Source organism: Vanrija albida, assembly GCF_041260175.1.
Source record: "Vanrija albida strain AlHP1 chromosome Unknown contig_3, whole genome shotgun sequence".
NCBI classification, from domain to species: Eukaryota; Fungi; Basidiomycota; class Tremellomycetes; order Trichosporonales; family Trichosporonaceae; genus Vanrija; species Vanrija albida.
The window spans coordinates 2,135,860-2,160,015 of NW_027191422.1; the positions used below are offsets into that span (position 1 = coordinate 2,135,860).

A 24,156-nucleotide genomic window follows, 5' to 3' on the forward strand; every position below is an offset into this window, starting at 1 on the left:
GCTGGTGATGACCCTGCTCTCCTCGTGATACTATGCACCGTCTATCGCACTGCACTGTACAACGTTGTCGGCTACTACGATTGTGGTATTGTTTAGATGGCGAGCACGCCCTTGGTCGACGGCACGTCGTTCGAGCCCGTCTCGGTCACGGCCTGGCGGATGGCGAGCGCCAGCGCCTTGAAGGCCGATTCGGCAATGTGGTGGTTGTTGACGCCGCGGATCGAGTCGACGTGGAGCGTCACGCCGCCGGCGAACGCAAACGACTCGAGGAAGTGGGGGATCATCTCGGTCGACACTGGGGTCAGCGTCGTCGTCGTCGGCGCCACTCACAGTCTCCAATCTTCTCGCGCGTGAACGGCAGGTCGCTGGCAAAGTACGGCCGCGACGAGATGTCGAGCACGGCGCGCGACAGGGCCTGGGGCGTCAGTTGCTGACCAGTGAGACCATGCTTCAACTCACCTCGTCCAGAGGCGCGTAGGCATACCCGTACCGCTTGATGCCCTTGCGCTCGCCCAGCGCCTTCTTGAACGCCTCGCCGAGTGCCAGGCCGACGTCCTCGGTCGTGTGGTGGTCGTCGATGTGCAGGTCGCCGTTACACTTGAGCTCGAGCGACATGCCGCCGTGCTTTGCGAGCGCGGTGAGCATCTGGGACGCGGGTCAGCTCTCCAGCGTGCCAAGGCAGCAGCAGCAGCACTAACGTGGTCGAGGAAGCCAATGCCCGTCGACACGTTGATGGCCTGCGCGGGGTGCGCGCCGCCCGTGTCCAGGCCGAGGGTGCAGGTGATCTGCGTCTCGCTCGTCTTGCGCTCGACTGTTGCTGTGCGGGCCATTGTGGTGGTGGGGATACTGTTGACAAGAGGGACGGGTCGATCGACTTTTATCTGCCCAGCCGGCCGGCCGGCTTGGAACCCTCTCGACTCGGGATTTGTCACGTGACACACTCAAGTCCGCGAATGACTGGGTCGATATTGAACCGGTCTCGGTCTCGGCGACGCCGCCTGCCTCGCCTTCCTCTGCGCCGCATCGTGCATCGCAGCATCGCCGCAGCAACATCGCTCCCGGCACCCTCCTACCCCCGCCGTCGTGAGTCGCGCCGACGACCCCCGCCGCCGCCGAGCTCACCTCGTCCCCAGCCCCCACCGCCACCGGGCGCGAGTGGCAACGGCAAGTCGACAAAATGTCAGCCGGCGGTCCTGGCGGCGCCGGTGGGCACCACCCGCCCCAGTACGGGCCGTCCGACGCCGACGTGCTCTTACAGCAGCTCCTTGGCCTCCAGGCGCAGGCTGAGCAGCAGCAACAGCAGCAGCAACAGCAGCAGCAGCAACAGCAGTTCCACCAGCAGCAGCAGTTCCAGCCTCAGCCGCAGTTCCACCCCCAGCACTTTCCTCAACAACAATTCGCGCCGCCGCCGCCCGCGCCGCTCAAGCGCTCGTGGTCCGACGTCGAAGTGCAGCAGCAACAGCACCAACAACAGCAGCAGCCGTTCTGGCCGCCGCCGCCAGATCAGCAGCACTTCCTCCCCCCGCAGTTCGGCTCGCCGCAGCTCGGCTCGCCCCAGATCGCGTCCCCGCAGCTCGCCTTCAAGAAGCCACGGTATGACCAGCAGCCGCAGATGCCCATGGGCTTCCCCATGGCCTCACCTCAGCCCCAGCACCTCCCTACGCCGCACAGCCAGCAGTACGCGTACCCGTACCCCGTGCCGCCGGGATACCCACCACCACCACCACCACAACAACAACAACAGCAGCAGCATGCCTTCCCCAGCCCGGGATTACCCCTCCCGCAACAGTTCCTCCCCCCGGCGTCGACGCCTTCCCCCGTCCTCCAGCACACGGGCGCACCTGTCGCCTTCGCTCCGCCCAACAAGGTGCCAATACCACGCGCGAAACCAAAGCCGGCGCCTCCGGCACCGGCAAGGCCGACGCCGACTCCACCACCAGCGCAGGCAGCAGCACCGCAGCGGCCGGTGCCGGTCCCGGCACCTTCCCCGTCGCCCACTCTCCCCTCGGCCTCGTCTGCCCCAGCAGTGCTCACGCGCCCCGTTCCGCCCGCGCAGGAGAAGATCCCCACCATCCCCCTGCTGTATCACCTCGCCGTGTCGGCCCACCAGGCGGCCCACCACCACCTCCGGCAGGCCTTTGTGCCCTCGTCGATCCGCGTCCCGCCGCCAGACGACCCTTCGTGCTCGCCGATCAAGATGAGGAACGGCGGCGGAGGCCGCAAGCGTGTACCGTTCACGCACGATGCGAATGCCGCGACGACGAGCTTGCGCCTGCTCGTCCTCTCGGCCGACCTGTTACGCTCGGGCCTGTCGAGTCCAGGCTTGAGTGACAAGGAGAAGGTGGCCTTTGGCCTCGAGTTTGTCACGGTCGGCATCAAGATCCTCTCCGCCGTAGAGGAGATCGGCAGGCTGGAACGCCCGCAGCGCGCCAAGATCCGCATCAAGGTCGACACGGAGAGCCTTGCTACCGACGTCGAGGACACGATAACAAAGTCGCATGCGCTGTCGCTGCGTAGTCCGGCCCTTAAGACGTACCGCCATGGGCTGGAACTGTCAAACGCCCGGCTCGCGTTCATGAGGGACAAGGTCAACCATGGCAAGCGGGTAGTCAAGCAGGCCCTGGCAATAACAGCAAAGTGGGTCGCCAGCGATGAATCGAACTGACCAACGCAGAGACGAGTTCCAGCACCGCTACAGCCTTCGCCTGATGCTCATGCAGCATCTCGAGGAGACATCTCACCCCGACTTCTTTGCTGTTGCTGACGAGATTGAGGTGAGCTAAGTCGAACATCATCATAACCACTAGCTCACACACCAGACCGAGGCGCGGTCGCGCCAGCACTACGAGCTTCTGCAGCTCATCCACGTCGCACGCATCAAGGCGTACTTCTCTCAGCGGAAGTGGGACAAGCTGCAGCCGGCGCTGGACGAATGCGCAAAGGTCATGCGATTGACTCAGCCTCCACCCGAGCCCCCAGCGGGGGGTAGCAGCACCTCCACAGGGAACCGACCCAAGAGTCCCCAGAGTCTCGCGTGGAAGGCATCCTTGACGGCCCACTTCTTACTCCTCAGAGCCTTGTATCAAGGACGTATTGGCGAGGACAACAAGGTCAAGCTGGTTCTCAAGAGCCTCTACAACTTAATCGATGACTCGACCGAGAAGGGCTACCTCGATGCCATGCGGGAGAGCGGCGGCATCGTCGAGTTTGTTCTCCAATCTCCGTCGGGGCCACCACAGAGCCTCTACGTTCAGTCGACCCCGATCAACGTACTCTATACCCTGACATACCTCACCACGATTGTCAGCCGGAGGGAGTTCTTAGGCAGCTCCGCAAGCTGCCGCACGCTTGTGCACTCGAGGGCTATGCGCGAGTGGGAGGATGTCGCTCGTGCCGAGGACTTCTGGGACTCTGGATGTGAGCTATCCGTACACAAATCCCCAGCTGACATGCAGTCTCACAAGTTCATGGCCTCGCCGAAGCGCTTCGACTCCGCAAAGTCATGGCCACACTCAAAGCCGAAGGCATGATGGAAGAGGCGCTGGCTCACATCATCCGCTCCTCATTCGAGGAAGCTGACAAGGTAGGTGTTGAGCTTCCTATCATACCTACTAACATCCAGCTTCTGACCGACATTGTTCGCCACTTGCGAAGGTGCGACCTGTTCAACAGCCACCTGCCGCAGCTGTCGCTTCTTTACGCCCAGTTCACGCACATCCTCGGCTTGTCTGACAACGCTGTTCGGTACTACCGTGCAGCGCAGTCTATGATCACTCCGGGGTCTGAGCTCCGCCTGGTCGTCGACGTTGGCCTTCTCTCAGCGAGTGGCGGCCTGGAGGGCCTCCGCGAGAGCCACGAGCGGTCACAATACGTCAACATGCTCGCGGATGCGTGCCGAACCGGCACCAACGCAGTGCTGAACGCTGTCGGTAGCTTCCTCTCGAGCCTCACGGAGACTGAGCGGGTGGCATCAAAGTGAGCTGGCCTGGACGACTAGAGCTTCAGCTTACACAGCAGACGCTTCCTCTCCAACGCGTACGAGTTGGCTCGCAAGGGCAACCTCAACATGTTACACTGTCTCATCTTTGCGTTCACCACCGGCCTCCATGTGTACGGCGACACGGAGAGACAGCTCAAGCAGCTCGAATCAGGCCGCAGCATCACGCAGATGCTCGGGGGACAGGACCGCGCCGACGGCGTCGGGCAGACCATTCTTGGTCTGTGGTATGCGGTGAAGCTAAGGGGTGGGTTCTCATATCGTCTGCAAGTCCTAACCCAACCCCCAGATGCTTACCGCCTCGCGGGCCGTCTCGAGGACGAGCAGGCGTCTCAAGTCAGCGTTGACAAGCACTTTGCGCGTATCGCTGAGACCCGAGCGTTTGCCAACCGACGGTTCCCTCCTCGGCAGCCAATCCAGGCAACCCAGCATGCTTGAACATCAACAACCCCACCATCCCCCGCATCGAGCCACAAGTATCTTGCACCTCGCATTCCCCTCTCCACCTCTCCGTCCCGAACGTTTCCATTGGCACGGCCCCAGCCTGCCGCTGTTGTGTATACCCGGCATTGTCAACTACCTGTTTAGCATCATTGGATTACATTGTTGTGTGGGTATGAATGGGCGGTATGAATGCAGGCGCGGGGGTGTGTGGCGCGCGGGGCGGCGTCGGTATGGCGGCCGCATGCGGTGGGAGCGGTGGGAGACTGGCGGCGGAGATGGAGCCGATACCAGGTAGACGACGAGTGACCGGAAAGAGACGAGACGAGTCGAGGCGAGGCGGCCCCAACTAGCTCGCGCGGCAGATGACCTCGCCGCCGAGGCCGGCGCGGAACGCCTCCCAGCCCTCCATGTAGACGTTGGCGCCGCTGCGTCCGACCGACGGGTCGGCCTGGACCTTGATGACGAAGATCTCTGCCGTGCCGGCGCCGGCAATGTTGCGCGCGCGCTTGCCCATGAGCAGACGGCCGAGCTCGTCCTTGTCGACGGTGGCGCGGAGCGAGCTCTTGCTCACGAGGTCGAGGTGGCGCATGACGGGGAGGCCGTTGCGCGTCTTGAGGCCGACCCAAAGGCGCTGCGCGGGCTTGGGGAGCGCGGCGAACTCTGCCGGCGCGGGGTGCGTCGGCGTGCCCTTGGCGATGTTGGAGATGAGCCCGTGCCGCAGAAGGGTGGACGTGACGCCGACGGCCGCGTTCGAGTAGGGCACCGACGTGCGCGCGAGCGCGGCGCGCGACGTGTTCTTGAGGTGCGAGATGAGGCGGTGGGGCGGTGTTGTGAAGGACATGGGTGCGTGTGGGTCGAAGTCAAGTCGCTCGAAGTCCAAGTCATGACGATCAGTCGGAAGACGCAGGGCCCGAAAAAAAGTGCCACACCCGGGCCTGGCGCTGGTGCCGCCATATGCCGGACCTCGCACCTCTTGTTCTTGACTTTTGCGTCAGCCTGAATTTAATTTCCGCATCTCACATCTCCATCACCATGTCCTTCTGCACCAGCGCGATTGCTGGCCCCTCGCGGCTCCCGGCGTCTGTCGGGCGTGCGGCGCGCGCCGTGCCCGCCGCTGCTGCGCGCGGGTACGCGACCCGCCGCGGCGAGGAGACGACTGTCAGCTTCGCCGAGGACGGCTACGCGTTCTGGATGCTCACCGTCGGGTGGAAGTACAAGACGCCGGCGCGCGGCGGCAAGGCCAAGTGGCTCGGCGGCGACGTTGTGAGTTTGCTCCGTTACCGGGTCATGAGGAGGGACGCTGACGCCGCCCGCTAGCCGTTCGAGACCAACCCCAGCTTCAAGCCCCCGCCCCCCATCTCAAACGACCTCCAGAACCTCGTGTACAAGGACCTCCGGGCCGGCAAGCGCACCGTCGGCGAGATTGCCCAGGCCTACTCGGTGTCCAAGAAGCGCATCGAGGCCATCCGCAAGCTCAAGGCGGTCGAGGACGAGTTTAGGCGCCAGGTGAGTGGTCCGCGGCTCGGTTCGGCGTGCCTCCCTTCCTCACTCCTGATGAGAAACAAATATGACATTCTCTACAAGACACCTACATGGTGACCAAAATTTATTTCTTCACTTCCTGATCTCTTGCATCCTATCCGAGTGTTGTGTGGGCTGCGCTGACGCGGGTGTCTTTGGCTTTTGCTCGGCTCGTCTCGTTTCAACCAATAGGTGAGTCTTGTTCCTCCCCCCACCAACCCCACCCACCTTCACAATGATGAGCGAGATCGATTAGTCTTTAAGACACCTCACATGGTTACGAAACCCCCTCATGCATGGCTTTCTGACACGCCTATCCCTCCTCCCTACTTTTGTACTGCGAGGATAGTGGCTGACGTTTTCCACAGAACATTCCCCTCCAGAAGGCGTTCCAGGACGGCATGGAGACGCTCCTCGGCGTGACCTCGCCGCTCGACAAGAACACGGGCACGGCGTCGCTCGAGTCGCGCCGCCGCGAGGAGCACATCCGCAAGCGCCACACGGCTACGGCCACCGAGCTCGAGGAGGAGGCGCAGTACTATGACGACAAGCTCGACGACCGGCGGCCCACTGGCGCGTTTGCGCCGGCGCGCAACAACCGCAGCGCGAGTCTGGACCGCGACATCTGGGAGTTTAGGAGCGACGCAGAGGCGACGCAGGACGCCAAGGATGTCGAGGCCGAGGCTGCTGCCAAGGCCGTGCTGGCTGCGGAGCGCGAGAAGAACCCCAAGGCGCGCCCTGCGCCGCTGCCGTCGACGACTGTGGCGGGCGGCAAGACGGTGTACCGGTTTGTGGACACGTCTGTGAAGAAGTAGGCCTAGGGTGGCATGGAATTGTAGAAGGACACGGACACAACTCATTGTATGCATGTTGGGTATAGCAAGGAAGTGGGCGGGCAGGAACCGACGGAGCAGAGCAGAACCCGGCCGGGGTCTGAGTCATGTGCCTTGCTTGGATTTGGCGCAGGATGATTACACTTTTTGTGGCTAAAGGTTGTTTAGCTTTGTGTGGTTCCTAAGTGCCGCGGGGGTGGGCAGGCGTCTGCTGCGCTTGAGGGCACAGCGCGCTGCAAACCTTTACCCAGATCCCATCGCACTCATCTCACCGACACACACCCCACGATGCCCGCGCAACCGGCGTACCAGCCGCTCGCGACCGACGACGCCGTGGCGGGCCCGTCGTACCCGCCGTCGCCGGTGAGCGCGCGGCCTCCGCGGCGGAAGCGCGTCTCCCCGGCCCAGCTGGCGCGGTACGTGCTCCTCGGCGCGCTGGCTTTGCTCGGCGTGCACTCGCTGGCGGGGTACGGCCGCGCAGCCTACTCGGCGCGCTTTGGCCCGCCCGCCGTCGCTGGCCTCAACATGACGAGCACCGCCGGCGGGCTCGTGCGCGACCCGACGCCGCTGCGCACCGCGGCCTCGTTCTTCGCGCTCGCGCAGCGCGAGGTCGCCGCCCGGGGGCTAGACACGGCCGGCGACAAGCTCGGCGCGGCCCTCATCGACGCGTACACCCGCGCGGCCGTGCCCTACTGTGGCGTGCTGGCCCCCGTGCCAGAGGACAACGCGACACACACGCACTGGGCCGGCGGGGCCGTCCCCCCCTCCGCGGCGCTGTGCCTCCCGCTCCACCACGACGCGTTCGCAAAGTGGTGGCCGTACCCCCACGCGCCGTGCATCAGCACCAACCTCCGCGCCATCCCCGGCTCGGGGCGGCGCTTCGCCGCGCCGGGGTGCGAGCTCACTGCCGAGGGTAGCGCGCTTCTCAGCGACATGGGCGACGAGAAGTTCCTCGGCGCCGAGCTGCAGCCAGGCGGGGCAGAGTGCACCTCGCGCGTAGAGCACACGCTCATGGTCGTGCATAGGCAGGACCAGTGGAACCCGTTCCACGTGGCCGAGGACCTCATCACCACGGTCGTCGTCATGCTCGCTGCGGGCGCCGCTGTCCCGGCCCTGCGCGACCGCCGCGTCCAGGTCGTGTTCAACGACGAGTTTGGGATGGACGGGAATCACTTTACGCCGCTGTGGGACCGCGTCGGGGCTTGGGCGCCGCGCAGGCTCAGCCTCGACCCGTGGGCTGAGGGCGAGTGCTGTGAGTGGCGCGGGCGCAGACCGAGTCACGACTGACACCCCAGTAACCAACACGATCCACTCTGTCGGCGCCGGCGCGTCCCTCCTCTCCGCGATGGGCGTGGACACCGAGTGCGTGGCGTCGTCGAGCTCGCTGACCCCAGATTCCGCGCGGCCTCGACGATAACCTGGGCCGCCGCACACTACTACCGCCACCTCTTCGGCCTCACTCCCCGCTCGTTATCCCCTCCCACCCGCCGCGCGATCAACGTCCTCTGGCTCAGCCGCGCCAAGCTCGACAAGGTCGCCGAGGCGGCCCACGACATGAGCGCGTGGCGCGCCGTCCGCGTGCTGCAGAACGAGGATGAGGTGCTGCAGCGCATCAGGCGCGGGTTGGCGGAAATGTGTGGCGCCGGCAGCTGGTGCGCCTTCGCCGACGCGCGCGACGAGCCCGAGGGCTGGGGGTCGCCCCCTGGCCCGGGGGCCACACCCGTGCGCTTCGCGGCCATCGACCCCACCGTGCACGCTGTCGAGACGCAGATCCACTATGCTGGCCACGCCAGCCTCCTTGTCGGCCAGCACGGCGGCGCGCTCGGCCTCGGGCTCTTCCTGCCTCCCGGCGACGGCGCCATCATGGAGCTCCAGGTCGAGGAGGCACGCGCAAACCACCACTTTGAGCACCTCGCCTATGAGACGGGCCAGCGCTACGAGATGGTCGAGATCAAGGTCAAGGTCGACGCTGAGCACGTCTGGGGCAGGATAAAGGCCATGGTGGAGGAGCTGGCAAAGTAGTACCGACGTTGGCAGCGCCGCTGCCACCGCCGCCACCGCCACCCCATCATGTAGCACCACATACCCTGTATGCACTCGTGTACTCATATACATGATCCCAAGTACAGGGCTCTACAGTGTCCGTGTTTCGTGGCAGGCATCAAGCCGGCGCCGCCGTGGCCGCATCAAGCCGTCGTCGCATCAAGCGCCGCTCACGCCGCTCGCGTCGCTCACATCGTCTCGTAGCACTCGGTGCAGAACGCCTTGCCGTCCTCGCTCGGGAAGAAGAGGTTGTTGGCAAACGGCTTGGTGCAGTGCTGCGCGTGTCAGTCGCCAGCCCCCCCAACCCACCCCAGCCCACGCCCACTCACATCACACACAAAGCACTCCGCATGCCACTGGCTGCCCAGCGCCGTCAGCGCCACATCCGGGATCGGCTTCTTGCACCCCTTGCACTTTGGCTTGTGCAGCCGCAGGTGGCACCGCTCGCAGTACGGGTGGCCCTTGTGGATGACAAAGTCGCTCGTCTCGCCGTCGTCCTGGCGCGGCGCAAACTCGGTGCCGGGCGCCGACGACTTGGACGGGTCGAGGAACGGGTCGCCGCACTCCGAGCAGAAGAAGTGCAGCTCGTGGTAGAACCGCTGCCCGAGCACGTCGTCGTCGAGCGTGATGAACCTTGGGTCGACAATGGGCGTCTTGCAGTGGTGGCACCGGTGGGCAAAGCGCTGCGTTGTCAGTTCACGGCTCTTGGCGACCCAACTCACGTCGTGGTAGTCCAGGTGGCAGTACGGCTTGCCGTCGTGCTCGTACGCGCTCACGTGCTCGAGCAGCTCGCTACACACACCACACTTGAAGCACCCCGGGTGCCAGCGGTGGTTCATGGCCCGGACGATGCGGCCGATGATGGGCTGCGTGCATCCAGCGCACAGGATCGCGCTGCTCGCCTCGATCCGTGTCGGCGCAGCGGCGGCTGGTCCGCGCGGAGATGCCGGCCGCGGGCGGCTGACACTGATCGCTGGGCCGGAAGAGGTTGGTGACTCGTCGTACGAGCTGGACGACGACACGGCAATGGTCGGGAGGCCAGAGAAGGAGAAGCCGGGCGACGCGGGGCGCGAGTGCGAGTGCTGCGAGTGGCGGTCGTCGTCGTCGCAGCCGACATTGATCTCGGGGACATTGACACTGATCTCGGGAACGCTGATACTGATGGCAGGCGGCGAGGGCACGACGATGCTGGGGACATTGACGGTGGGAACGGACGACACGCTGATGCTGGGAGGCGATGGCATGCGCTCCTCGCCGATGCTGATGGTCGGGATCACCGGTGACGGCGGGGCACGTCCGTTGACGCTGATCAGCGGCGGCTGGGTGCGCGGCGCGGCGCCCTTGGACTTGGGCCCGGACGGCTTTGGTGGCGATGGGGGCATGACCTTTGGAGTGACTTTCGGTGGCGACGGAGGCACCACAATGCTGGGAAGAGACTGGTAATCGCGCACCGGCGACACCGGTGGGGAGCCGGGCACAACGTCGCCGACCTTGACATTGGCCATGCGCGCCGCGAGCTCAGCCGGGCTTTCAATAATCGTCATAGGCGGAGAGTTGCGCTGCCCTGCGAGAGTGCGCCGGAACTCTTCAAGGTCGGCCGCCGGCGCGCCAGGGCCTCGGTTGAGACTCTTGCTAGCAGTGACACCCTGCGGGGGTCGCGGCAGCGCACGGCGCGACGGTGAGCCGAACTCTGGCCGGTCGACCGATTTTGTCGACGAGACAGTGTCGGAGCGGTCGAGGAGAGCAGCGAGGGCGGGGTTCTTCGCCGCCGCAGCCGCCACATGGGCGGGGATGGCCGGCGGCGGTGGAGGCGCAGGGGCAGCAACAGGGCCAGTGCGCTGCGGCACGAGCGGTGCCGGCGCCTGGCGGACGGGGCTAGCTGCCCGGACGGGGCTGGCAGGCCGAACAGGACTAGGAGCGCGTTTCAGCGGGCTGACCGGACGGGGGAGCGCCTTGGGTCGTCCCCGGTCCATGACGCTGGTGGCTGGCTGGGTGGCTGGGGCGCGCACGGACGGCGACGTCACCGCTGGTGGGCGGGGAAGGGGCGGCAGCGCCGGCGTCGGCGCGGGCGACGGCGACGGTGTCCGCGCGCGCGGAGGTGGGACCGGCCGCTTGGGGGACACTGGCGCAGCGTTAGCCGGTCTTGGCCGCTGGGGCGAGGCCGGAGCGTAGGGTGCCTGAACTGGCGCACGCGGCGGCGGTGCGGGGGCCATGCTCGTCGGCGCCGAGGGGGGAAAGTATCCCGGCCGCGTCGGGGTGCCGGGCGTGCCGGCCGTCGGGCTGTTCACGGGCGGGGTCGCTGGCCCGCCCGAGCCCGACGCCGCTCGGAGCGCAGCCTCTCTCTCGCGCTTGCGTTCCTGAAACGTCTTGAACACGGGGGCTTGGTACGACTCCTTCTTTGCCGGCGCGGGGATGGCCTGCACGTTTGTGTTTGGCGCCGGGGGGATGGGAGCGTACGACTGCTGAGGGGGGTAGGCCGAGTGATGCGCGGGATGCGCGGTCGGCGGCAGCGGGGGTGGGGGCTGCGCATACTGGCCGTAGTGCGATGGCCCGGCCACGGTTGAGTGATGCGGCGGCATGCTTGGCGCAGGGGCGGGTGCGTACCACTGCTGCTGGGGCGGCTGCGGCGCCGGCGCCGGCGCGTACCCATAGCTCGGTGCTTGTGGTGGTGGGTAGTACTGGCTGGGATGGTTGTACGCTGCCGGCGGTGGACCCGGCTGTTGGCCGTTGTTGTGGTGCACATAGTGCCCATTGTTGTTGTTGTCACTAACAGGTGGGGCGCCGTACAACGACGGCGGCGGCAGCGGCGCTGTGGGTCTAAGTGTTTGCTCTGGTCGGCGACAACCTACCTGCCTGCGTCGAGTACATTTCTAGAGTCGCAGTGTTGTACACGATGTGATGTTGAAGCAGTGTAGAGAAGCAAGTCTTTGTGGGCCGAGCTGGCCGAGTGTGTGTTGAGCGGCGGCGCGGAGGGGGCGGTGAGGGGCGAGTCGAGTGGGGGGCTGTAGCGGAGGCTGATTTCGCAAAAACAGTCGCGTCGGATGGGTCATGTCAACACTATGCCAAATGACAAATCAAGTGTGTGAACCCAGGGGTTTCTATGCATAGGGAAGTGCATATGGGGTCTGGAATTGAATTGCTCCTGCCGCTCCGCTACATGACGACTACAACTCGTCCCTCTTTCGTGGCGCCTGGAACGCTTGGCGGGGGTTGGCAGGATCAACCTCTGACCAGCTTCCCCTGTCAGCAGTTGTCAACGTACTCCACTCACTGCGGCACACCCATCGCCCAGCTCTCGGGCTCAAGCTCGGGCCACGTCTTGAGCAGGAGCGCCTTGAGCTCGTTGAACAGGACCTCGTAGCCGAGGCTCGTGAAGTGGAGGCCGTCGTAGAAGTACGGCTTGAGCTTCTCAGGCGTGTTACCGCCCGCAGCCTTGACGACGGCACTCCACAGGTCCACGGTCGGGATACCCGTCTCGTCGCCAACGGCAACCACCGCCTCGGCGTACTTGTGCGTGTTCTCGGCGTCGCGGTCAAGCTGCGGTGCCTCACCCTCGCTGCCAAACTCCTTCCAGCGCGCAATCTGCCCCTTGGCGCGCTCATCCTCGATGATAGGCGGCGGGGAGATGAGGACGACACGCGTGTTTGGCGAGTACCACTCCGACTTGGGGTCGCGGACCATCGCAGCCAGGTGTTTCAGGTTGGCCTGGAACTTGTCGATCGGGATGTACTGCGGCCTGCCGGGGAGCACGGCGTCGTTGGCACCTGGAGTGTGAGCGGCTTCGTACTTATGGGACGCTGGGAGCTGACTCACCAAACCAGATGGTCAGGAGCTGGACCGCCTGCGCCTTGCCAGCCTCCCTGTCAGTCTTCTTGGCGAACGCGTTCTCGAGGACGGGGATCGCCCTGGGGTCAGCACCGCGAGGAAGGCACAAACACACCACTCCGAGTTGTATCCTGGTAACGTCAGCGGGTATCAGTGAACATATGATCACCCACCTCCAAAGCCGCGGTTCAGGACGTCAAACCGGCGCGTAAAGTACTGGGACAGACGGTTGTGCAGCGAGCCGGCGTTGGACTCTTGGGTGAGCGAGTCGCCGAGGAGGAAGACGGCGTCGATGAAGCCGGGGGCAGCCATTGTGAAGGGGAGCGCGAGGAAGAAGAGGGCGAGGTAGCGAACGCAGAGGATCATGCACTGTGCACGAGGGTACGCGCTGTTGCTGCTTATGCAAAGAGGATGAGAGTCGAGGTGCTGAGAGAGGGGTTGTTGCTCGTTACCAAGGCGCGTCCCGTCGTCATCGAGCACTCACCGGTTATCGACGGGATCAGATATGCCACGTGTTTGGCCGTGCCTGGCAACCGTCCTGGTCGCGCGCGCCCAGCACTTTCGGGCGGCGGCCATGTTGATGACAACGACGACGATGGCAACCTTGACTCTTGACTCTTGACACTACACAATGATGACCCCGACAACAGCGACGACATCAGACACAGCGGGCAGCTCGAGCGCGGCGCGCGCGTTCACCCCGCCCGCCAAGTACATCCTCTCCAAGGCGCACCTGGCCGCGTTCCAGCGCTCGCCCTCACACGCGGCGATTACAAAGTTCATCGACGACCTGAACGCGAGCATTGTCGGGCGTAAGCTGTCCGATGCGGGCGAGACAAACGAGGTGGGTTGGTCTGGGCGCCCGTAGCTGACCGCAGCGCACGCTCGCGCTTATGGCCATCCTCGACGCCGTGCTCGACATTGCAAAGGCCACGCCGCCGGTCGACAACAAGCTGAGCCGGTTCGGTAACCCGGCCTTCAAGACGTTCTACGACCGTGTGGGCGAGGTGGGTTACAGTGTCGAAATGTGTTAACCCCACAGGCCTCAGCAAAGCTCCATGCGAGCATTCCGGGCCTGCCGGCCGACGCCGTGCCAGAGATCGAGGTCTACTTCAAGGAGGCGTGGGGTAACCGGCAGCGCGTCGACTACGGCAGCGGCATGGAGTTCAACTTTTTGTGCTGGCTGTGAGTGGCAGCTGTTACGGCTGCGGCCTTGAGCTGACCCGCTACTCAGATACTGCCTCGTCAAGCTCGGCGTCGTCGGCGAGGCAGACTACCCCTTCCTCGTCCTCGGCGTGTTCTGGCGCTACATCTTGGTTATGCGATACCTGCAGTCGACGTACTGGCTCGAGCCGGCTGGCTCGCACGGCGTGTGGGGTCTTGACGACTACCAGTTCCTGCCGTTCCTCTGGGGTGCTGGGCAACTGAAGAGTGAGTCGGCAGTGGGTGGCGCTGTTCGACTTATTGTTTCAGCGCCATCTCCTGTCTGCATCCAGGCGAACCCCGCTCACGCCCAGGCCACAAACACCTGCGCCCCAAGGCGATTCACGACGCCGAGATCCTCGAAGCCTTTGGCCAGGAGTACATGTACCTCTCGTGCATCTCGTTCATCAACAGCATCAAGACGGCGTCACTGCGGTGGCACTCGCCGATGCTCGACGACATCAGCGCCGTCAAGACGTGGGACAAGGTCAACGAGGGCATGCGCAAAATGTACGCGGCCGAGGTGCTGGGCAAGCTGCCGGTGATGCAGCACGCGCTGTTTGGCAGCCTGCTGCCGTTCCCCACGCCCGACGAGGACCCCGAACTCAAGCGCGCGCTCGAGGAGGAGGGCGAGCCCGAGGTTGACGCCCACGGCCACGTCCACGAGAAGGGATGGGCCATGGACTGCTGTGGCATTCCAGTGCCGTCGGCGTTTGGCGCTGCGGCGGAAGCGGGCGGCGGTGCCGCGCCTGCCCCGCCCGTGCCGTTCACGCAGCGCTCGGGCATCAAGCCGATCCCATTTGACTAGTGCGTAGATGCGATGTATAGTAGTACGCAGAACCTGTTGCGATGGAGTGTGCGGTGCGGGGCAGAGTGTGCGGTGCGGAGCAGAGCCCGCTCAAATCTTGGGCAGTGCCAGCAGTGCGGGGCAGAGCCGGCTAGGACCACACAGCGCGATGCAGGGCGTCGCGGGGCGCCGAGCGGCCCCTATGCAGGAAGCGTCCAGCATGCAGGCGGGAATAGCATTCAGGCGAGCGACACTGCCGCAGCCTTAGATAGCGAGGGGGGATCAAACGCCGTGTGGCGGGGCAGGTGCGGCGGTGCCACCTGCCACTTCGGCGACGCGATCAGTGATCGCGTGCCCTCGAGTGGCAGTGACGTGCACCGCTGGCCCGTGGCCCGGCGCTGCTGCTCGCCTCTGCTCGACGGGAGCGGTGCACGCCGCGACGTACTTAAGCCGGGGGTCTGGACGGTTCCTCCCCATCAGCTCAACAGCTTCAACAACCCAACAGCCCAACCAACACCCTCAACAGCCTAACCAGCACCACCAACAACTCAACCAGCAACATGCTCGCCGCCCTCTTCACCACCCTCGCCCTTCTCGCCGGCGCGACCGCCTACCCCGCCACCACGGCGTCGTGCTGGTCCGCCCCCGCCGACGTGGCCGCCTCGGCCAGCGACGCCGCCTGGCCCGCCTCGGCCAGCGACGCTGCCTGGTCCGCCTCGGCCAGCGACTCCGCCTGGTCCGCCTCGGCCAGCGACGCCGCCGCGTCTCCGAGCAGCGCGCCCTGGTCCGGGAACTCCACCTGGTCCACCGGGACCATCACGCCCCCGCCGGCCAGCTTCGTGGTCCCCCTCCCCGACGGCCAGACGAACCTCACCCTCCCGGCCGACCAGCAGCTCACCATCGCGACCGTGTCGCGCGGCGTCCAGAACTACACCTGCACCAACGGTATCTGGGTGTCCTCGGGCGCCCTGGCTAAGTGAGTACCTACTACGGGGGAGGGAGATCAAGCTGACACCGCCAGCCTGTACGACGTCGGCGCGCTCCTCGAAGCCACGGCGCCCGTCGCCTCCGGCCAGAAGGTGACCGACGGCCTCTCGCCCCTCTTCCTCGCCGCGCAGCCGTTCCCCGCCGACTCGCCCACCCCGAGCCTCAAGCACGAGTTCGTGGCCACCCCCGACGCGGTGGCCGCCATCAGCCCGCGCTTCTTCGACCCCGTGACGGGCAGCAGCGTCACGCTCAACAAGGTCGGCGCGATCAACTCGCCCGACAACTCGACGGCCGACATCTCGTGGCTCCAGCTCGAGGCCATCGGCGGCCAGGGCGACCTCGCCAGCACCGTGTACCGCCTCCAGACTGCCGGCGGGCAGCTGACCGGCCCCTGCAAGATCGAGGGCAACGTCCGCAGCGTCGACTACGCCGCCATGTACTACTTCCTCAAGTGAGCGCCTCGCCGGCACTTGACCTCCAGTGTGCCGCTCGCCGGCGCACGAAAACCACGGACAATGAGTTGTTAAGATGTGCCTAGGACGAGTAAATAGAAAACCCATGCAGTTTCAGTGTTCTCTCCGATCAGGAGTACTGCAGTCGATGTCGTGTGACTGTGGCAAGGTGGCACCACCGCACCGGCGTCAACCTTACTCACCGGCCCCAACCCTACTCGCCGAGATAAGCTCGCTGACGAGCGCCTTAGACTACCCAAACGACGGCACACTCGGCCGTGGTGAGCCTACTAGTCGGGCTGCGGGCCAACAACCCCGCGATGACGTCTCGAAACCCGTCACCTTTGCAGCATCATCAATGGTCAGGCTGACTCGAGTGGGCGGCCCTGCTTTCAGTTACAGGAAGGCCGGAAACGACCCCTGCCATCTCCCCAACCAACCGGCCATGAAGCTCCTCGCCCTCGTCTTCCTCGCCACCACCACCCTCGCCGTGCCGGCCGCCGAAGCCGATGCCGACGGCGCGACCACCCGCCTCGTCGGCCGCCAGAACTCGTACACTGTCAGCTGTGGCGGGCGCAACGAGTGCGGGCCGTACAGTGTCCAGGGGTGAGCCGACAAGTGCCGCCAGCAAGGGCTCGTGCCGTTCGGCATCACGGACCCGGGGTGCGGCGGGCTGTTGTCGTGCTGCTGTGGCAGGGCGAACAAGGGGTGGATGTAGTGAGTCGTGCGCGGGCGTACGGCGCTGACGTTTAGGCGTGACAGGCCAGCTGACGGTGTTTGGGTGGGCAGTACCGTGTCGTAGCAGATGCAATCAATGCCATGGTGGCTTGGCGGATGCTCCGCCGACGACTCATGGCGGAGCCACTTACTTGCCGGTTGCCGGCAGAGAGTGTGTAGGCCCCAATTCATGACGTATGGGTTTCTTGTGCCTTGCTGCCAGCGCAGGTGCGCAAGCCCCCTTGGATGTGAGTCGCCAGTGTGGTGCCAATTAGAAAGCAAGGCATGGCCGGCGTCAGTCGTCAGTGCAGAAGCAGCAGCAGACAGCGATACACCCCTCGTGGCGCATTCCAGTGACGCTCGCGTTACGTGACTGTCAATGTCGGGCGGCAAGCTGGGTGTGAAACGGCGGGAGGCCAAGTGCCACTGTGCCTGACGCGGGCGGGCGGCGGCGGCGGGGGCACGTCACGACGCGTGCGGCTTGTGGAGTGTCTCGGCGTCGGCGTCGTGCATGCAGCAGAGGTATCACTCAACGGCGATGGGCAGGGCAAACAACGGCCCGCAACAACACCACATCACTCAACTCGCAGTCCGCGCTGCGTCGGCACAATGCCCCACCACACGCCGCACCACACGCCGCACCACCACCACCGCGCGCCCGCACCCCCGGCCCGCCCGTTCTCGCCCAGCCCGCCGCGTGAGAACCGGCACAGCTCGAGCCGCCCGCCGTCGCTGCTGTTCGGCGCGCCGCCCACGTCGTCGGGCAGCGTCGGCCTGGCGTTAGGCCTGCCGCCGTCGCCGTCGCCGCGGCTCTCGCCGTTCGCGAGCACGAGCGCGAGCGCGAGCGGCCCCGCGTCGTATTTCGACCAGCCGCGCCCGCGCCGCCGATCGAGGTGAGACACGAACCAAACAAGCGCTGATCCCAGCTCGTCGGTCTCGACGACGTCGTCCGCCTCCCCACCGCTCGGCGCGACGCCCATCCTCGCTGCGCTCGACTCGCCCGTCCCACGGCCGACGAGCATGGCCAGCAGCTCCGGCGACGACCCGGCCTCCGTCTTCCCCGGCGGCGACAGCGCGCCGGTGCCAGCCCTCGCCACCGGCCCTCGCCAGCCCTCGCGCTCCATGCCGCGCATCCACCAGCCGACGGTGCTCCGCGCCCCCTCGGGCCGCGGGCTGAGCTGGGTCCCACAGGGCGAGGGCACGCGGTCGCGCCACGCGAGCATGGTGTCGACGCACGCCGTGGCGGCGGGCAGGAACCACACCACGAGCAGTAGCAGCGCGTCGTCGCTGGCCGGCGTGCTCGCGCGCTCGGCGGTGGCGTCGGGTGCTGGGATCCCAGACCGCCTCGAGGCTGCGGAGCGCGCGCCGGCGCCGCGCGAGCGGGCGAGCGCGGCGTCGCTGACCAGCGTCGACTCGGCGGGCTCCGAGTTCGAGGACACGTTCGGCAGGCAAAAGGCCGCGCGCGCAGCGGCCAAGCTGGGCGTCGGTGCCTCACGTGCTCGTCGCCCGCCGCTCGACGTGCCGCCCGTGCCGCCCGTCCCGCGCGAGTTCGTTGCGCAGCTGCAACAACGCCCCGTCCGCACAGACGGCGCCTCGCGCTCGGCCTGGGAACCGTCGCCTGCTGTCGCCACGGCCTCGACGACAACTCTTGACTCTTACGATATCAGCATCGACTACGACCAGCGGTACGCCGACAGTACCGACGACGACATGGACACGACGGTCGACGACACGCCCCAGCTCAACGAGGTCGGCGAGGTGGGTGGGGTGCTGGGCCGCGCTGACCTGCAGAACCACTCGACGCCCGACACGCCTGCCGACACGCCGCACCCAGTGTATCGGTCCCCGCCGCCGCCGTCGCGCTCGGCGCCGAGCTCAAAGTTCCACACGCCAGAGTCGCGCTCGAGCGCGAGATTCTACACGCCCGATCCGGCCGACAAGTGGCGCGTCGACGAGGACGCCGAGCAGAGCGTGAGTGTGTTGTGGGGCCTCGCTGACCCCAGCTCAACGAGGTCAAGGACCCGAGCGCGGCGGCAGCGTCGTCCTCCTCGTCTGCAGCTAAGACGCCGACGGCGGACAAGGATAAGGACAACGGCAAGGCGGGAAAAGGCGCCTACATCCCGCCGTACGAGCCGCGCAAGAGCCGCAAGGCGCAGGCGAACGGCCTGGGCCCCGCGCTCGCCCTCTCGCCCGAAGCAGCAGCGCCCCGAGACGACGCCGCCGCGCTCAGCCTGACGCTCATCGCGTCGCTCGGCGGCGCGAGCAGCGACCCGCTCGCGCTCTCGCGCCGCCGCGTCGAGCTCTCCCTCGCGTGGCTCGCGTCGCCCCCGCCCAGCTGGTGGGACTACGTCCCGTTTGCGCGGTACGCGCCGCGCTGGACGGTGCGCGTCGCGTCGGGCACGAGTGGGCGCGAGCGCTCGTCGGGCAAGCGTAGGGCTGTGGCGGCCGGGAGCAGCGCCCCGCCCACTCCACGCCGCCGCGACCGCGAGGCCGACGGCATCGTCCAGGCCGTGGTGGGCAACCTGCCCATCGTGGGGCGGTTTGCGACGTGGCTTTGAGGGGCCCGAACCCAAGTCCTACCCCCTGTCCATACTCGGCGCTCGACGCGCAGAGGCCGCTCTTGTGATTCAACAGCAGCCGGGCTAGCCCGGCCCCGCCCCCTCCCCCCGTTGTCCCACACACGTTGTTAGTGTATATGATTGCTGTGCTCTGCACGCTTATTTGATGTAACTGCATGATGATAAATGATGCTTTTCTACGTCTATAGGAGTGTATTGTTGCTACAGTGTGTGATACGTCTAGATGTGGCTGAGGGCCGAGGAGCGAGGCTCAGTGGGCCATGATGACCCGCTTTCCGCTCTCCTCGTCGTCCGACTCGTTCTTGGACGGGCGGTAGAGGACGGCAAAGCCGATGAGCCAGAGGGCGATCCACCCGAGCTGGAAGTAGAAGCTGGCGTGGATGTTTGTCGGGTTGGACAGGCCTCCCTCCTTGATGGTGAAGAGGCCGGCCTGGACCGAGAAGCCGACGGCCGAGCCCATCTGGAGCGAGACCTGGAAGATTGCGCCGGCGACGCCGGCCATCTCCTCGGGCACGGCCGTCATGATGCCGACATTGGTGCCGGTGAAGACGGCCATCATGCCGCCCGAGCCGAGGATGAAGGCGGGGAAGAGGAAGCGCCAGTAGTCCTTGATCCACTCCTTGGGGTGCGACATGAGCGCGTAGCTGATGAGGCCGAGGGTCATGCCGATGAGGATGGTGTAGCGCGGGCGGGCGACGAGGCGGGGGACAAAGGTGAGGAGGAGGGTGACGGCGAACGCGACGATGCCCTGGGGGAGCATGCGGACGGCGGCGAGGATCGCGCTCTCGTGGTACACTGTCGTGAAGACCTCGACGAGCGCGAGGAAGTTGACGCCCCACCACGCGTAAATCTGGAGCGAGAAGACGGTGAGGACGACCATGTTGGGGATCTTCCAGGTCTTGGTGGGGATGAGGGCCATGTCCTCGTCGAGACGCGCCTCCCAGATGAAGAAGGCGGGGAAGAGGACAAACGACAGCAGGAAGGGCACGAGGAAGCCGGGCTTCTTCCATCCGTACGACGCGCCGAGGGTCAGGCCGAGGATGAGGAGCACGATGGCGCCGAGCATGAGGAAGACGCCGACGAGGTCGAGCCGGCGCCACTTTGCCTTGCCGTCCGTCTTGTCGGCGTCCTTGCCCGTGCTAGCGGGGATGAGGTAGAATGTCGAGGCGGCGACGGGCAGGATGATAACAGAGATGACGCGGAAGAACCAGCGCCAGTTTGTCATCTGGCCTCCGCCGGGGATGAGGTCGATGACGCCGGCGATGAGGATGCCGGTAACGTTTGCGATGGCGCCCGAGATGCCGTAGAGGGTGAAGGCGCGGCCGTGCTCGTGCGGCTCGAAGACGAACACGATGAGGCGGTAGCTCGCGGGGATGAGGCAGGCGCCGGCGATGCCGGCGAGCGCGCGGATAATGAAGAACGAGTACTTGTCGGGCAGGAATGAGATGACCAACGACAAGACGCCGAGCGTCACAAAGCCCCACGAGAAGACCTTGGACGGCGAGTAGAGGTCGGAGACGCGGCCCCAGAAGAGGAGGAAGGCGGCAAACGTCACGCTGTACGACGTGATGACCCACGACTGCTGCGCAAAGTTGACGTTCAAGTCGACGGCGATGACGTCGGTGAAGATGAAGAAGGCAGAGTAGAACCAGATGTCGATGAACATGGCGAGCGCGAAGACGCCGAGCAGCGTCCACTTGCGCGTCTGGGACAGGGGCTCGCGCGGCGCGTGGACGGGCGCGAGCGTGGCGGCGTCTGATGGTGCCGGCGTGGGTGTGGCATCGCCAGCCGCCTTCTCGAGCTTGTCGCACACGCCGTCCATGTCGACGGCGTCGACGTCCTTGCCGTCCTTGAGCACGGGGGTCGGGACGACGGTCGCCATGTCGGTGGTCGAGATGGTGCGGGTGTGGGGGAGGGTGTTGGCGTCGGCGTCGTCGACGGTGATGGTGACGGTGCGGGGGATTTCGAGCGACATGGTGTGGGGCGGTGAGTGTGTGTCTATGTCTATGGTGAGTCTCGTCAGGCCTGGAGGTGGAGGAGCTCTGAGAGCCGGAGCAGGATGATGGGGGGTCAGACGTCAGTCGTGCTGTGGTTATATAGCCCCCACGTCCTCGGCGTCCTCGGCGACGCGTGAGAGGCCATGATGACAAGCACGACAGTCGTTGCGGGCAATCTCCACGGCGTGGTGTGCGAGTTTGTCAGGCGGGATGCGCATTGGAATTGTCAGCGCTGATTAAAGCTGCGAGATGGAGGAGGGCGGAGAGGCGGAGGTGGATCCGGATCCGGGACGTTTTCCTCCACCCTGGCATGGTTTTCTCAGGCACGGGTGGGAGGGAGGCTCCGAGTGGACTCCGGCCTGAGTGCCGCCACTTGGCTCTGCCGCCACGCCCCGCCGCGCGCAAGCAAATCTGCACCCTTACTCAGCGTGAGCAAGCAGCATGCTTGGCACCCATGTCGCGAGCTGGCTGGCCGACACGGATATGCGGACAAGGACAACGGAGTCTAGAGCGCGGAGTCTACCGCGAAGTCTAGATACGGCGCCGGCGCCGGCGAGCGCCCCCCTGCTGCCGTCGCGACGCGCACGCCGGCAGCTCGGTGGCGACGCCGGCGCCGGTATGCTGACACGCGCGCGTCTCGTCAACCTCGTCAGCTCTCGGCGTGGGATATCGACCGTGGGCCGAGGCAACTCCGCCGAGGCCTCCACCCTGCCCTCCACTCCACCGTCCACTCGGAACTCTGGATGATTAGACAAGGCGTATCGACTCGTGGGCCGGCCATGACATCAGGGAATGTGGCGGCTCGGTGACGTCTCGGTCGTGGCGGCGTGCGAGCCGTTAGTCAACCACGCGCTAGCTCGCATCGTTCGTGGCACCCGTGGCAGCTTGATAATCACGCGTCACGTTGCTAACAATGTGGCACCGACATGGTATGCAACTCGCGTCTTCTACACTACTCGTACCAGCCTCGCTGCACTTCGCCACCTCGCCTCGCCTACTGGCCCCCGAGGTCGACGTACAGCCCGTTCAGCGCTGCCCCCTTCTCCACATGGCGCCTCACAAAGTCATCGTAGACCTTGACCCACTCGGCCAGCTCGTCCAGCACGCCGACGTGCTTGCACACGTCCTGCCAGCTGTTGACGCGGCCCTCGCTCGCCCCGATCCCGCGGCCCATCTGCAGCAGCGACCGCTTGGTGCGCATCCCTGGGGTCAGCGTGGAAGCAGCGAGGACGGACGCACGGATGATGCGCAGGCAGGCGTGCGGGCCCAGCATGCGCAGCGCGTCCCTGCCCTTGCCGTAGTGGTTAGGCATGTAGGGCTGGGCGTCGACCTCGTCGTCACTGAGCTCGACGATGTCGGTGGCGGCGCGCGGGGGCGGGGGGAGCGGCACAATGTCGTCGTCTGACTCGGGGGCGAGCTGCGGCTTGCGCTCGGTCGAAGCTGGGGCGGGCGCGGGCGCAGGGGCGTCCTCGTCCTCGTCCTCGTCCTCGTCGACGAGCTGTCGTCAGCCACGCGGCCAGAGCCAAAACGTACAGAGTAGACGACGGCCCCGGGGGGCGGGGGCGCGCGTGCCGCCGAGCGCGGGGTCGCCGGGGTGTGCCGAGCCGAGCCGCGGGGCGGCGTCGGCGAGCGATACGGCACGGTCACGAACGAGGGAGCGGACGCGGGCACCGGGGCCTGCGACGGGCGCCTGGGCGGCGTGGGCGAGCGGTACGGCACGCTGACGAACGAGCGAGCCGAAGTGCGCCCCGGCGTGGGCGGGTACGGCGCGCGGGCGAAGGGCAGCGGGGCGTCCGGGGCCGGGATGGGCGTCGGCGAGCGGACCGGCGCACGCGGCGGCGGCGACGGCGTGGCCTCGAGCGGCGGGCGCGGGCGGACGAAGCGCCGGTGTAAGGGCGCGCGGGACGAAGCTTGATTCGCCGGCGGCGCGCGGCGGTACGGCACGATTGCGAGCGGCTCGGGACTGGGCGAGGGCGAGGCCGAGGGCGAGGGGTCGGGCGACGCCGAGCGCGAGAGGAAGAGGGGCTCGGCGCGCCCCTTGCCCTTTTGCGCGGGCGTGAGGGGCGTGGGGCTGCGGCGCTGTGCGGGCGGGGCCGAGGGCCCGGGCTGCGGGCTGTCGACGGCCGCGGTGGGGATCTGGTCGTGCGGGGGCGAGCGCGGCGCCGAGTGCTCCCCCGCGACGTCGTGCGCGGGCTCGGCAGCCATGTCGACGTCGTGGCTCGCGTCAGCCCCCTGCGCGGCGTGCTCGTCGGGGATGGTCGGCGCCGGGCTGCTGGAGAGCACGTCGAGCGCCGAGGACGACAGACTGAGACTGCGACCGCTGTCGTCGTGGATGTCGGCGTTGGGGTTATCGGCGTCGTTGGTCTCGTCGCCGTCGACGTCCGGCGGGGGCGCGCGCAGCGGCGTCGCAGCCCTTCCCCACTCAACGGGGCGCGCATACGGCGGCTCGGAGCCGTGTCGCGTTGGTCGAGGCGACTTCATGGTATCTGCTGTGGTGTTGGGCACTGGTGTCGAGTGTAGGGTTGAAGAGGTGAGCGGATGGAGAACACTCGAGTTGCGCGCCGCCCGAAGGAGGGGTTAAGTACCCCCCCTGTCTGGCGTCAGCACCCCCAGCGCCGGGCGAGGCGAGCGTATCCGTGCTGCAGCTCTTCGCCATTCTCACGGTGCCCCCCTGTGGATGGGTGAAGATGTGTGTGGATGGATGGAGATGGGCGCGGCGCCGTCTGCGCCACAGACGACCGATACACAGGTGCCACACACGCTCTCGACCT

At 66.3% G+C, this 24,156-nt stretch overlaps 13 protein-coding genes across 13 annotated transcripts; 7 read left to right on the forward strand and 6 right to left on the reverse strand.

Annotated features, from left to right (window-relative positions):
- Positions 1 to 92: 92 nt before the first annotated feature.
- HIS3 (imidazoleglycerol-phosphate dehydratase) lies at positions 93 to 830 on the reverse strand (the record flags this gene model as incomplete). The annotated part of the gene is made up of 4 exons (XM_069352641.1): positions 93 to 295; positions 331 to 415; positions 460 to 645; positions 699 to 830. The coding sequence occupies 4 exons, from the start codon at positions 828 to 830 to the stop codon at positions 93 to 95; spliced, it is 606 nt and encodes a 201-aa protein (XP_069210059.1).
- A 347-nt stretch (positions 831 to 1,177) lies between these two features.
- Q8F55_004119 (uncharacterized protein) lies at positions 1,178 to 4,435 on the forward strand (the record flags this gene model as incomplete). Its single annotated transcript, XM_069352642.1, has 7 exons — positions 1,178 to 2,637; positions 2,675 to 2,774; positions 2,820 to 3,417; positions 3,456 to 3,583; positions 3,623 to 3,975; positions 4,018 to 4,244; positions 4,287 to 4,435. The coding sequence occupies 7 exons, from the start codon at positions 1,178 to 1,180 to the stop codon at positions 4,433 to 4,435; spliced, it is 3,015 nt and encodes a 1,004-aa protein (XP_069210060.1).
- Positions 4,436 to 4,787: 352 nt separating this feature from the next.
- On the reverse strand, positions 4,788 to 5,282 carry Q8F55_004120 (uncharacterized protein; the record flags this gene model as incomplete). The annotated part of the gene is made up of 1 exon (XM_069352643.1): positions 4,788 to 5,282. The coding sequence occupies one exon, from the start codon at positions 5,280 to 5,282 to the stop codon at positions 4,788 to 4,790; it is 495 nt and encodes a 164-aa protein (XP_069210061.1).
- A 191-nt stretch (positions 5,283 to 5,473) lies between these two features.
- Q8F55_004121 (mitochondrial 37S ribosomal protein mS45) lies at positions 5,474 to 6,777 on the forward strand (the record flags this gene model as incomplete). The annotated part of the gene is made up of 3 exons (XM_069352644.1): positions 5,474 to 5,704; positions 5,759 to 5,947; positions 6,331 to 6,777. 3 exons carry the CDS (start codon positions 5,474 to 5,476, stop codon positions 6,775 to 6,777), a joined length of 867 nt encoding a protein of 288 aa, XP_069210062.1.
- Positions 6,778 to 7,083: 306 nt separating this feature from the next.
- On the forward strand, positions 7,084 to 8,817 carry Q8F55_004122 (uncharacterized protein; the record flags this gene model as incomplete). Its single annotated transcript, XM_069352645.1, has 3 exons — positions 7,084 to 8,047; positions 8,091 to 8,157; positions 8,190 to 8,817. The coding sequence occupies 3 exons, from the start codon at positions 7,084 to 7,086 to the stop codon at positions 8,815 to 8,817; spliced, it is 1,659 nt and encodes a 552-aa protein (XP_069210063.1).
- A 209-nt stretch (positions 8,818 to 9,026) lies between these two features.
- On the reverse strand, positions 9,027 to 11,706 carry Q8F55_004123 (uncharacterized protein; the record flags this gene model as incomplete). Its single annotated transcript, XM_069352646.1, has 4 exons — positions 9,027 to 9,113; positions 9,168 to 9,521; positions 9,561 to 11,647; positions 11,688 to 11,706. 4 exons carry the CDS (start codon positions 11,704 to 11,706, stop codon positions 9,027 to 9,029), a joined length of 2,547 nt encoding a protein of 848 aa, XP_069210064.1.
- A 296-nt stretch (positions 11,707 to 12,002) lies between these two features.
- On the reverse strand, positions 12,003 to 13,029 carry Q8F55_004124 (uncharacterized protein; the record flags this gene model as incomplete). The annotated part of the gene is made up of 4 exons (XM_069352647.1): positions 12,003 to 12,072; positions 12,110 to 12,602; positions 12,652 to 12,743; positions 12,833 to 13,029. 4 exons carry the CDS (start codon positions 13,027 to 13,029, stop codon positions 12,003 to 12,005), a joined length of 852 nt encoding a protein of 283 aa, XP_069210065.1.
- Positions 13,030 to 13,294: 265 nt separating this feature from the next.
- On the forward strand, positions 13,295 to 14,674 carry RRD2 (Serine/threonine-protein phosphatase 2A activator 2; the record flags this gene model as incomplete). The annotated part of the gene is made up of 5 exons (XM_069352648.1): positions 13,295 to 13,507; positions 13,542 to 13,670; positions 13,706 to 13,848; positions 13,898 to 14,094; positions 14,181 to 14,674. The coding sequence occupies 5 exons, from the start codon at positions 13,295 to 13,297 to the stop codon at positions 14,672 to 14,674; spliced, it is 1,176 nt and encodes a 391-aa protein (XP_069210066.1).
- A 539-nt stretch (positions 14,675 to 15,213) lies between these two features.
- Positions 15,214 to 16,095, forward strand: Q8F55_004126 (uncharacterized protein; the record flags this gene model as incomplete). The annotated part of the gene is made up of 2 exons (XM_069352649.1): positions 15,214 to 15,629; positions 15,675 to 16,095. The coding sequence occupies 2 exons, from the start codon at positions 15,214 to 15,216 to the stop codon at positions 16,093 to 16,095; spliced, it is 837 nt and encodes a 278-aa protein (XP_069210067.1).
- Positions 16,096 to 16,537: 442 nt separating this feature from the next.
- Q8F55_004127 (uncharacterized protein) lies at positions 16,538 to 16,894 on the forward strand (the record flags this gene model as incomplete). Its single annotated transcript, XM_069352650.1, has 2 exons — positions 16,538 to 16,698; positions 16,846 to 16,894. 2 exons carry the CDS (start codon positions 16,538 to 16,540, stop codon positions 16,892 to 16,894), a joined length of 210 nt encoding a protein of 69 aa, XP_069210068.1.
- Positions 16,895 to 17,829: 935 nt separating this feature from the next.
- Positions 17,830 to 19,367, forward strand: Q8F55_004128 (uncharacterized protein; the record flags this gene model as incomplete). Its single annotated transcript, XM_069352651.1, has 3 exons — positions 17,830 to 18,567; positions 18,601 to 18,780; positions 18,813 to 19,367. 3 exons carry the CDS (start codon positions 17,830 to 17,832, stop codon positions 19,365 to 19,367), a joined length of 1,473 nt encoding a protein of 490 aa, XP_069210069.1.
- Positions 19,368 to 19,638: 271 nt separating this feature from the next.
- On the reverse strand, positions 19,639 to 21,363 carry Q8F55_004129 (uncharacterized protein; the record flags this gene model as incomplete). Its single annotated transcript, XM_069352652.1, has 1 exon — positions 19,639 to 21,363. One exon carries the CDS (start codon positions 21,361 to 21,363, stop codon positions 19,639 to 19,641), a length of 1,725 nt encoding a protein of 574 aa, XP_069210070.1.
- A 1,016-nt stretch (positions 21,364 to 22,379) lies between these two features.
- Positions 22,380 to 23,866, reverse strand: Q8F55_004130 (uncharacterized protein; the record flags this gene model as incomplete). Its single annotated transcript, XM_069352653.1, has 2 exons — positions 22,380 to 22,871; positions 22,919 to 23,866. The coding sequence occupies 2 exons, from the start codon at positions 23,864 to 23,866 to the stop codon at positions 22,380 to 22,382; spliced, it is 1,440 nt and encodes a 479-aa protein (XP_069210071.1).
- Between the last annotated feature and the right edge of the window lie 290 nt (positions 23,867 to 24,156).